At 36.0% G+C, this 12,500-nt stretch overlaps 1 protein-coding gene across 1 annotated transcript in view; it reads left to right on the forward strand.

Moving 5' to 3' along the window:
- LOC119585131 overlaps positions 1 to 12,500 on the forward strand; it is a gene marked incomplete in the record, with an annotated part of 180,639 nt that overhangs the window by 1,786 nt on the left and 166,353 nt on the right. The window contains 3 exon segments of the mRNA XM_037933765.1: positions 3,589 to 3,648; positions 4,121 to 4,265; positions 8,916 to 9,009. Coding sequence (XP_037789693.1) covers positions 3,589 to 3,648; positions 4,121 to 4,265; positions 8,916 to 9,009 — 299 coding nt within the window.

Here is a 12,500-nt window from a genome sequence, read left to right on the forward strand (position 1 = left end):
AGAATATATGTTATCTTATAAATACACAGGCGCATAGAGACATATAAATACACATAAACACATACATACACGCGCACACACACACACACACACAATGACACACAAAGGCACACACACACACACAAAGACACACAAATACACACACACACAAACACACATACACACGCACACACACACACACACACGCACACACAAAGACACACAAAGACACACACACACGCACACACAAAGACACACAAATACACACACACACAAACACAAACAAAACCACATAAAAGCGAGCACCACATGGGCTCACACCTCATACTTACGCGGGGAAAATAACACTTACGAGAATTACTTCTTTAATCCTCATATAACAGCATTTTTTTTTTTTTTACTTGAGGTTAATTTCTTATTATCTGTAACCCCCTCCCCCCCTTTTTTTCTCTCTACTTTCTATTCTCTTCCTTGCTTTCTCTTCTGTTTCTTTCTTTCTCTCTTTCATCCTTCCTTCCTTTCATTATTCCTTCCTTTCTTTTCTTTTCTTTCTTCCTTCCTTCCTTTCAATATTTCTTTCTTTTTTCCTCCTTTTATTTTCCTTCCTCTATTCTCTATTCTCTTCCCCTATTCCTCTTTTCTGTCTCCCTTTTCTCCCTTTTTTTCCCTCCTCTTACCCTACACTTTCCTAAACCTTCCTTCCTTCCCCTTTTCTTCCCTGTCCCTTTACCTCTCCTTTCTTCCCTTCCCTTTCCTTCCTATCATCCTATTCTTATTCTCTGTAGCTCTCTCCCCTTCCCTTCTCTTCCCCTCCCTTTCCCTCGCTATTGCCTTCCCTTTCCATCCCTTCCCTTCCTTCCCCTTCCCTCCCCTACCTCGCTCTTCCCCTCCCCCTTCACCCTAATCTTTCCTGTCCTTCCTCTCCCCCCTCTTCCCTCTCCCCTTCTCTCTCCCCCCTCCCCTCTCCCCTCTCCCCCCTCCCCTCTTCCCTCTCCCCTCTCCCCCCTCCCCTCTCCCCTCTTCCCTCTCCCCTTATCTACCCTCACGTGTCGCGAAAAGTCGTTCAGTTGCAATTACTGCGAAGCCGCTTGTGATCACGTGACTAAAAAAAAAAAAAAAAAGAAAAAAAAAATCTAAAAGCCAAACAAGGTATAATAATTCTTTCCTCGACACAGCTACTTCCTTTTCCCCTCTCTTTCTCCCCTCTTTACGAGTTATTCTCGCTTTATTCTCTACCTCTTTGAATTTATCCTCTTTATTCCATTCTCCTCTGCTTCCCTTGACTTACTTTCTCCCTCCTTCTCCTTCCCCCTCTTTTCTCCTTCCATTTTTCTTTTCTCTCTCTTCCCCTTTCCTCCTTCTTCTTTCCTTGTCTCTTCCTTTTCCCTCTCCCCATCTTTTCCTTTCCTTCCCTCCTCTTCCCTTTTACTTAACTATCCCTTTCCCCTGTTTCCCTTTCCTTCCCTCTTCCTTTATCCTCACCTCCCCTCCCCTTTTTTATCCCCTTCTCTTTCCCTTCTACTCTTTTCCTTCCTTTTCTTCTCTTCCACTTTCTAATTCCCTCTCCTTTTTTTTTTTTTGCTTTCTCATCTTCCCTTTTTCTCCCTCTCCTTTTCCCCTCTTTCCTTTCCATCCCTTTCCCTTTACCTTCTCCTCCTTTCTCTCGCTCTCCCCTCCCCCCCCTTCTTTACTTCCCTTCCCCTTCTTCTCCTATCCTTCACTTTCCCCTCTTTCCCTCTCCTTCTCTCTCCCTTCACCCTCTTCTTCTCTTCCCCTCTCTACATCCTTCTCCTACGCTTCTATTCCTTTCCTTCCTTCTCTCTTCTCCTTTTCCTCCCTCTCCCTGTTCCCCTCTCCCCCTTTCCTTCTCTACCCCTTTTCCATCTTTCCCTTTCCTTCCCTCTGCCTTTCCCTTCCCCTCCTCTTCCCCTTTCTACTCCCCTCTCCTTCCCTTCTACTCCTTCCATTCGTCCCTTGGGTCACGCTCTCCCCTCATTCTCTCTTTACAACCTGCAATTGCACTGTACCTCTTTTTTTTCTCTTTTATTTGCTCTTTTCCCCTTTTTCGTACGCGAGGCTGAGATAATGAGCAAGGAACGGCTAGTTATTAGCCTTTCGTTCAATCTTTCTCCTCTACTTTTTATTTGCTTCCCCTCTTATTCCTCCTTCTCCTCCGCATTCGCCTGTTTTTGGCTTTGGTTTTGTGTTTTATTTTCTTTAGCTCCTCCTTTCCCTCGTCTTTCTTTTGTTCTTTTCTTCTCGTCTTTTCATTTCCCTCCTTCCCCTATTTTCTCTCCTCTTCCTCTTCCTCCTCTTCTTACACCTCCTCCTCCTCTTCTTCATCCTCCATATCTTCCTCTTCCTCTTCTTCATCCTTATCTTCTTCCTTTTCCTCTCCCCATCTTCCTCTTCTTCCTCATTTATCTCCCACCCTCCACCTCCTCTTCTTCCTCCTCCCTCTCCTCCTCCTCCTTCTTCTCTCCCTCTCCTCATCTATTATTACCGATCTTCTGCCATTTCTGCGACTCTCTGAACTTTGCATGTAAACCTAGCTGTCTGTTCTATCTAATTCCTGACTCAACGTTCATGTCACGAATTCGCCACGCTATTCAGACGAAGTGTGTACATGGGTACCTACAAATACATACAACTATATAAATACACTCATATACATGTCCATAAAGAGGTTACATGTGGTACACACAATTACGGACATACACTCGACATGTGTGTACATTTGCAGTGACCTGAGTATACAAATATACATAATTTAAGATGTACGAGTGGTGCACACTATATATACATAGTTAAAGATACAAACACGCTGTACATACACATACAAATATTTTCAAAGCTACACCTAAGTACATAAACATACACCCACACATCCGTACACACATACAACTACACACCCACATCTATTCACATCCACTCAACCGCCTACACCCATCCACATAGCTATAATCACACACACACACACACACACACACACACACACACACACACACTCACACACACACACACACACACACAAACAAACAAAAAACAAACATCCTCCCCGACACACAAACAAACCTCCGCCCATACACACATGCACATTGATACAAACACCCATCCACACGCACATACAAATACCCACCCGTATACACACTCACATACACAATCTCAACCCAAAGTGTATACTGTGTACTTGGAATCCCAAACCACCAAACTGAGTGAATGTTCCTTGCTGTAGTATACATGTTCAATAAAACTAATGTTCTTTTGGTAACGATCATACTGTGACTGTTATGTTAGGTCATATCATGTTATGGCATTTCATATTACAGTATTTCAAGACATATTGTAGCATATTGATATACCATGTACTATATTTTAGTATATGATACTGGATTACATTACAGTACATCACATTAAGTCGTATTACCCTATAATATTTGATTATGTCGACATTATAATTGTTACTATATCATTTTATATCATACTTATTACGTATTATCATTAAACTATGTCGCCATTATAATTATATTACTGTATCATATCATATACTTATTATCATATACTTATTATAACCATTACATTTTACCTAACGATATTCTCCCATTTCAGGTAAACGAACGCATGAGATTTCACTCAATTCTGGTACCACTGAGGACGAAGCTTTACACTGTGAGTTGGAATTCGGTTTACCTGTTGCTCCGTTTTCTGTTTTTTTTTTTTTCTTTTTTTTTTGTACAATTATTATTCATGTCGTGTTCCTTTTGATGGGAACCTCTTTTATTTTTTTCTCTATTTATTCTTTGGGGGAGGGAAGGAGGGAGAGGGGGATTTGTCGCTATAGATTTTTTTTAAAAAACTATTATGGGGTTGGTGCTAATGAATCTAATTTGTTGTTTTGATGTATTTTGCACTTTTAATTTATTTCAGATATAAGGCATTTCTGTAAACTTTTCTATGAAATATATATATTTCTTTCAATCTAAATTTAAGGTTTTGTTTTTCACATTTTGTCATTCAAGATTTTTTTTTATCACTCATAATGACAACTTCCCTTGTATTTTCGTAATGAATTAATCTTATTGTATTCTTTTATTGGATTATCTCTAGATTAATATAGCATGATATCGAAACATAATTATAGCAGTTTCAGTGGCTTTCCTCGGTAAGTTATTGCGTGGGATCACACGACTTGGCGCTACCGGTCTTTCTGTGATAGTGAAATATGGCGTGCAGCTCCGTAGATTTGTTACCGTTCCGCGAATCAAAAGTTTAATACGGTCCTTGCTGTACGTTCTCATATATCTCTCTGTCCGATGGTTTGTTCTTGGTTTAAAGACTGTGTTTTGTTTTATTAATGCATTTTATGTCGGTACCTGATCGTATGCACACAAGCACGCACATGTATACACAAACGCAGACACACACACACACACACACTACGTACACGCACGCACCAACTCAGAAACACACACACACACACACACACACACACACACACACACACACACACACATACACACACACATACATACATACATACACACACACACACACACACATACACACACACACACACATGCACATGCACAAAATGAGGAATATTCCTAGACACGTGAGGGAATATGAACTAACATTATTATTTAATTTTATAATAGTTTTCTTTTTAAAAATTATTTAGCTAGAATGAAAAATAATTGCATGTGTCATCTAAGAGCTCATGAAAAAGAAAAAAAAGAAAAAAAGGAAAGAAAGAAAAGAAAAGAAAAAAAAATATATATATATATTGATCAAATAAAGTACAACCAAATATTTTCATGACTTAAATCGTTATTTTTTTTTTAACTGAATAATTTAGCAAGTATTCTTTATCAAGGCCAGCGCTGGTATGTACATTGTATTTTTAACGCATAAATAGCTGTATATATGAAGTCCTACGAATGAAATACAATATAAAAATGCATTATAAATTTTTAAAATCATTACTATTTCTATTGCACAAACCAAAAGTAAAAAATATTCTCCAAAACAGTCAACCCTTTAAGTGAATTCCCATCTATCCTCAACCCAAAAAGAATAAATAAAACAAAATAAACTCAAGCAAGAGAGAAGGTCACCATGCAAGTGCAATATCGAGAGCAATACTGCCATCAGGACGCAAGCCTTTCTCGAGCAAGCAAACGACTGCATGCACTCATAAAAGGAAAACCGCCAGTGTGGCTGAGTAAGATCGTAAATATTCTCGGTGCCAGAGTTCTTCCAATGTGTCTTGTGAGTTTGGGAGGGTGTGTGCATAATGGTTTGGTTGAACGCACGTATGCATACACGTCGACATGTACGCAGGCTCGCGTATTCACACGTTATATGTATAGACAAGCGTACACACACAAATTTATACATACATACAAACACAAACACAAACACACACAATTATACACACACACACACACAACACAACACACACACACACACACACACACACACACACACACACAACACACACAACACAACACACACACACAAAACACACACATACAACACACACACGCACACAACACCCTCTCCCGTCACCCATCTCCCTGTCCTCCATGAAGAAAAGACAACAAACTTTGAAAAACGAAGAAAAAATAGGCTAAAACACAACAAACACAGTAAAAGGGGAGGCCGGCTCTTGTGAATAGGCCCTTAACCTCCCCCAGGCCAGTACCAGCGCTGCTAACGAGTCAATTAAAGGATAATTGCTCTGTTCGGATGACTCCGAGCGGGGGTAAATGGGGGTATGGAAGGAGGAATATATATATATATATATATATATATATATATATATATATATATATATATATATATATATATATATATATATATATATATGTATTATGTATGTATGTATATATATAGGTATATATATATATATATATATATATATATATATATATATACATATATATATATATATTTATATATATCCGCAAGAATCACAGATAAATCCACAAGAATCACGCATAGATCCACATAAATCCACTAGAATCACACATAAATCCTCAAGAATCCACATAAATCCACAAGAATCACACATAAATCCACAGAAATCCACAAGAATCGCACAGGAATCTAGATGAATCCACAAGAAATCACACATAAATCCACAGAAATCCACAGAAATCGCACAGGAATCCAGATAAATCCAGATAAATCCCCATGAATCCACCAACGAGGGAATGCTCCGTCACGCCCGCTGGCTCCTCCCTCCTTCGGCACTCAAAGAGGGAGGGGGGGGGAGGGGGGTATCCAGAGCGCCTCCAGAGACTCCGTACGGGGTGAGACGTTGGCACAGGTCGATATGGCACAGCAGTAGCGGCGGCGGCAGCGGCGGCTCTGGCACTGGCACTTGCTATTAATGCCCTGCGGTCACGGTTGCCCTACATTCGTGCCTCTTCTACTTTTCTTTCTACCATTTTCTCTACCTTTTTTCCCCTCTTCCTTTTTCTACCATTTTCTCTCTACCTTTTTTCCCCTCTTCCTTTTTTTCCACTTTTTTTCCATCAGCTTTTTCTGTCTCTCTTTTTTTTCCTATTGTTTTTTTTCCTCCTTGATTGTCACTTTACTTTTTCGTTGCTTAGTTGAGAAATATACGTCCACACATGTTTACATACATACTTACTTCGATGTACGTATTATCTTTATGCTAAAGAAAACTTTTTAAAAACATTTCTCCTTATGAATTTTTATTATTTTATTATTTATTTATTTATTTATTTATTTATTTATTTATTTATTTATTTGTTTTTGATATTCGGCATTAGGTATCCAATCGCCTCTACGTCATATCGCAGACGTATAAATGAAATTAAATGTAATTCGACTTATGCATATACAATCTTATGATAATTCTGCTTACTATAGCCTGCCTTACACGCATAACAAACATAACTTCCGTTTTCCCGAATACGATACATATCAGAAAAGCTGTGAATGAATATACAAGTCTACCCTAACTTTATAAGAAGATTCAAAAGAGAGAAAATCGTCTTAAAGAAAGAGTCCCCCCCTCCCCCTCCCCCCATCTTAAAAAGGCAAATCTCTTAAAGAAAACTGTGCATTAAGAGAGTAATCCAGTGTATGTATTTTTAGTCTTCCCCGGAATTGTTTAACTTCCTCGGGGCGTGGAATGCAGACATGTGTTTTGTGTTTACGTTTTGCTGGAAAAACATGAAATAGCAGTGCGTGGCAAAGAACAAGATCTGAACAAGATTTAGGATCTGGGAGAAATGACCGTGTCTTCAGAGAGAGAGAGAGAAGGGGGGAGGAGAGAGAGAGGGGGGAGGAGAGAGAAAGGGGGGGAGGAGATAGATAGATAGATAGAGAGAGAGAGAGAGAGAGAGAGAGAGAGAGAGAGAGAGAGAGAGAGAGAGAGAGAGAGAGAGAGAGAAACAGACAGACAGACAAATAGACAGACAGACAAATAAACAAACAGACAGGCAGACTGACAGCGAGACCCACTGACCGGTAAACACAAACACAGCGAATGAAAATAGAGAGAGAATAAGTAGACAGACCAACACGCATTTATCTAATACATAGAGCCTCCAGAAAATGTATCTTATTTCCCAAAAAAATAAAAAAAATCTTTATAGCGGGCTGAGCGAGGCGGGAGTAGAGGTAAGTAGACAAAAATAATTATATTCTGAGACGGGAAGGAATTTTCAGAAAACGAAAATGGAAAAGGGGGGGTGATATATATATATATATATAATATATATATATATATATATATATATATATATATATATATATATATATATATATATATATATATACAGAGAGAGAGAGAGAGAGAGAGAGAGAGAGAGAGAGAGAGAGAGAGAGAGAAGAGAGATAGATAGATAGATAGATAGATAGAGAGAGGGAGAGAGAGATAGAGAGACGGAAGTCGATAAAAAGTACGCTCATAAAATGAAAGAAAAAAAATGTAAAGGGGAGAAATAATCAGGAGAAAGAGAAGAGAGAGAGAGAGAGAGAGAGAGAGAGAGAGAGAGAGGAGAAGAGAGATAGAGACGAGAGAGTAGAGAGGAAGGATGAGATTAACTATAGAAGTACCCGAGAGTGATTAAGTGTATTTCAACGAGAGAGGAAGAAGGGAAAGGAAATAAAGTGATAAAGAAGGAGAGAGGGAAGAGGAGAAATAAGGAAAGATAGATAGTTAAATAGATAGTCAGTGAAGATACGTTTTATTAATAAAAATGATAATCATAGTGAAAATGATAATAGCAATAGTGATAAAGATGATGATAATAAGAATGATAATAAGAGTAATGATAATAGTAATGAGGATATAATGAAGAAATGATGATGGGAATAATACTGATAATGATCATGAAAATAATAATGATGATGAATATGATAGTGATACTGATATTGATAAGCATAGTAATGATAATGATGATGATGATGATGATGATGATGATAATGATAATAGTAATAATATTAACAATAATAATAATAATAACAATAATGATGATAATAATAATAATAATAATGATAATAATAATAATAATAATAATAATAATAATAATAATAATAATAATAATAATATTATTATTATTATTATTATTATAATTATAATTATGATAATAATAATAATAATAATGAAGTTGTGTGCATATTTCTGTTGATGTTTCATTGCTTCAAACTTCAATCACCCTTGTGACCCGGTGTTTGATTTTAATTAGCAGATCTAAAGAAAAGAAAATAATAATGATGATAATAATAATAATGATAATAATAATGATGATGATGATGATAATAATAATAATAATAATAATAATAATAATAATAATAATAATATCTCCCAAGGATATTGCAAATCGCAGAAGGAGAAGAAATTCATTCTTTGTTTTCAAGTTAATCTTCACAGTATGAAAAAGATTCCTCTCGAACAGTCTCCGAAGTCTCATATCGGAAAGCTTCTCGACCAATCAAAACGCTCCTCGACTTGAAAGGAAGATTCTGATTGGTTCCCGGCAGTCTGAATGGGTACGAGTGATTCCATTCTCGGAAGGCAATTTCTTTTCTCTTCTGATCATTTCCCGCCAAAAAAAGTCTTCTTATCTCAAAGAAAAAAGAAAAAAAAAATCCTAACTAAATAAATAGGTAAATAAAGGTTTATTGATAAAGAAAATATACATATGCATATCATTAAGACTTGCGAGAGCTCTTCCAGAACGTTGAAACAATTCAAGACACAATGTTTATTCTTTTCGAAAATATATGCCTACTTGTAAAATATTTTTTTTCGAAAGGTGATGCCAAGCTATCTGATTGATCAAAGTGTTTATATGCATGAGGCTGTACAGCGTGGATGTGCGTCAGACGTGTGGATGTATACGTATCACTGTTGCAGCCCCATCCACACAAAGTGGATATCTATCTATCGAGCTACCTATATCTGTCTATCTACACGTGTATATGAATATATGTATATGTATATGTATATATATATGTAAATATATATATATATATATATATATATATATATATATATATATATATATATATATATATATATATATATATATACACACACACATTTTTTTTTCTTTTCCTTTTTTCTTCCTTTTATTTTATTGTATTTTAAATTTCATTCTTGGGTAGAAGGTTGAACTGTTAACTAGCAACTGTTTTTTTCATAAAAACAACAACAAAAAAAGGTTAAACTTTTGACTTTCTTAAACGAAGTAAATAAAACAAAATCACATTCTTTCGAAAACTGAATGTTTTTTTTTAAACCCTTTTTGACCAATTAGTACTCAGTTTTAATACCCTCCTTCAATATAAGATGAATCTAAGTATGCTTAGTAAAATACAAGACACAGCCATTTTATTTTCCCTATTATATTTTCAAATAAACATTAATTACAAAAACAAACGATTTACCTTTCATGTTACATTCCTACCTCTCCATATATGAAGTAAATCTAAGCTGCTGACATTTTTAAAAGTTATATGACAGACCGAACAGCGATGGTGATTATTTCAAATCAACAAAAAATATTAGGAACATCTTTCTTAAAGCACAGATTACGTTACGATTTAGGCCTATAAAAAGAAATGAGGCAAAGGGTTAGGTGCCTAATTAATAACAATAATGATAACAGCAACAAAAACAATATTAATAATAACATTAGTAAGGATAGTGAAATCTTTGTTTCCATCCCTTCAATATAATCTATTAAAGAGAATCAGAAATCTGCACGAATTTCCTTATTTCCAATTTCCTTTATTCTGACATTATCCTCGCATGGGCCCGTGTTCATATTCTCAAGCTTTTTTTGATATTCTTTTTTTTTCCTTAAATCCAGGTTATTTTGGAATATATGAGGTCAAGGCTGTTTAATGGTTCATATAAGGCTGAGATCACGCCATTCGTCTTTTGTTTATTTACGATTTCGATTCGATTTTCTCTGACAAGGTCAAGTGGGATCTGATTCTGCTGTCGGTGTGTTTATGGCGTCTATGATTATCTGTTTCTCATAAAAACGCCTTCGTGTTATTTTTATTATTTTTTCTCTCTCCTTACTCCCCTTTTTATAGATAATATCAACATGAGATTAAATTATTTATTTATTTATTTATTATTGTTATTATTTTTGTATATTTATTTATTTATTTATTTATTATTTTATTATTAGTATCATTATTATTATTTTGCAGCTACGAATCTATTTACAACAAAATATAAAGAAGGGAATGCTATTTATAACGGACGAATCTTATTGCATATATAAAGGTACAAAGCGGCCATTTTCTTTCCTTTTTTATTTATTTATTATTATTATTATTATTTTTATTATTATTATTATTTTTTTGTAACTATCACATCAGCTGTTTCGCAAATGTGGACCGGCTTTCAGCGACATTTCGGACGGTGATCATTCATAACTTTGGTAAGCTTTTATTTACTTAAATCGTTTGAGATTTAAGGATATTTTGATATTCCGTTTAGGCTTAATGTGTAATTTACTTTTATTCAAAGCCAAAAACGCGAAATAAGAATCGCTAAGCAGATACACAAACCATTTTTTTAAAAGTAGGCCTATGTCCGGGTACTTTAGAACTTCTCATATTGTTCGAGATAAGATATAACTTCTCTCTGGGTGTATATAAAAAAAAAGTTTTTATTCGTTGCTGAGGGGAGAGGGAGGGGGGAGGGAGGGAGGGGAACTCACTTGAGATATGGGTAGGGTAGCTCGGGGGAGGGGTATGGGGGTAGGGGTATGGGGGTAGGAGTAAGGACAAGGGAAAATTTTAAAAATCACAAGGCAGTGATTTTCTTTTTTAAACATACTCCCAAAATTTGAAGAAAAAATCAAGAAAGAGGGAAAAAGTGAAATGGCAGAGAAGTGAATAAATAAAGTAAAAACCTCTAGTAAAATACTCAAAACCACAACGAAAAGCAAATAACGAAATAATTCAACAAAAATGAAAGCCCCTCTCGATTTTCCACAACGAAATACTTAAACAAGAGCTTTCATATTCTTAATGACGTTGCTACGAGCGTTACTAACATCACAGCCTCTTTCTGTATACGTTATAGCGCGCGCCTGAGTTAGTTCTGTATGAGTAAACGACCGGCCGTATAAATGGCGCTGCCTTCCTCGCTCGCTTTGGCCGATTTCTGTTCGTTTGGTTCGTGGGTTTGACAGGAAAGGGTGGTGCGGTGGTTTTGTGTTTGTATATGTGTGTGTGTGTGTGTGTGAGTATTGAATATTTGATATATATATATATATTATATTAATATACTATATATATATATATATTAAATATATATATATATATATATATATATATATATATATATATATGTATATATATACTCCCCCCTCTCTCCTCCTCCTCCTCCTCCTCCTCCTCCCTCCTCCTCCTCCTTCCCTCCCTCCTCCTTTCTCCATTCCTTCTTCTTCTTCTTCCTTCCTTCTTCTTCTTCTTCTTCTTTGTCTTCGTTTTCTTCTAATCCTCCTCCTCCACCTTCACCTCCTCCTCCTCCACTTCTCCTCCACCTCCTCCTCCTCCACCTCCTCCTCCTCCTCCTCCGGTTTGTCGATCATGCGCCCCAGTCCAGTAGCTTTTCCCGGTACGTATTATGGTCTGGCGTCCCGGTTATGCCTCTCTTGACGCTGCACTTTTGTTTGAATACTTTCGAGTTTATGTGTGTGTGTGTGTTCACGTACACACACGTATGGCACACGTATACATATAGGCACTCTCACGCACACACTCACATACACACGCTTGTATATATATGTATTTATATGTATATAATATATATATATATATATATATATATATATATATATATATATATATATATATATATATATATATATATATATAATATATATATATATATACATATACATATATATACATATATATATATATATATATACTATATATATATATATATATATATATATATATATGCACACACACACACACACACACACACACACACACACACTCACACA

The sequence above is a fragment of the Penaeus monodon genome, chromosome 3, assembly GCF_015228065.2.
Source record: "Penaeus monodon isolate SGIC_2016 chromosome 3, NSTDA_Pmon_1, whole genome shotgun sequence".
NCBI classification, from domain to species: Eukaryota; Metazoa; Arthropoda; class Malacostraca; order Decapoda; family Penaeidae; genus Penaeus; species Penaeus monodon.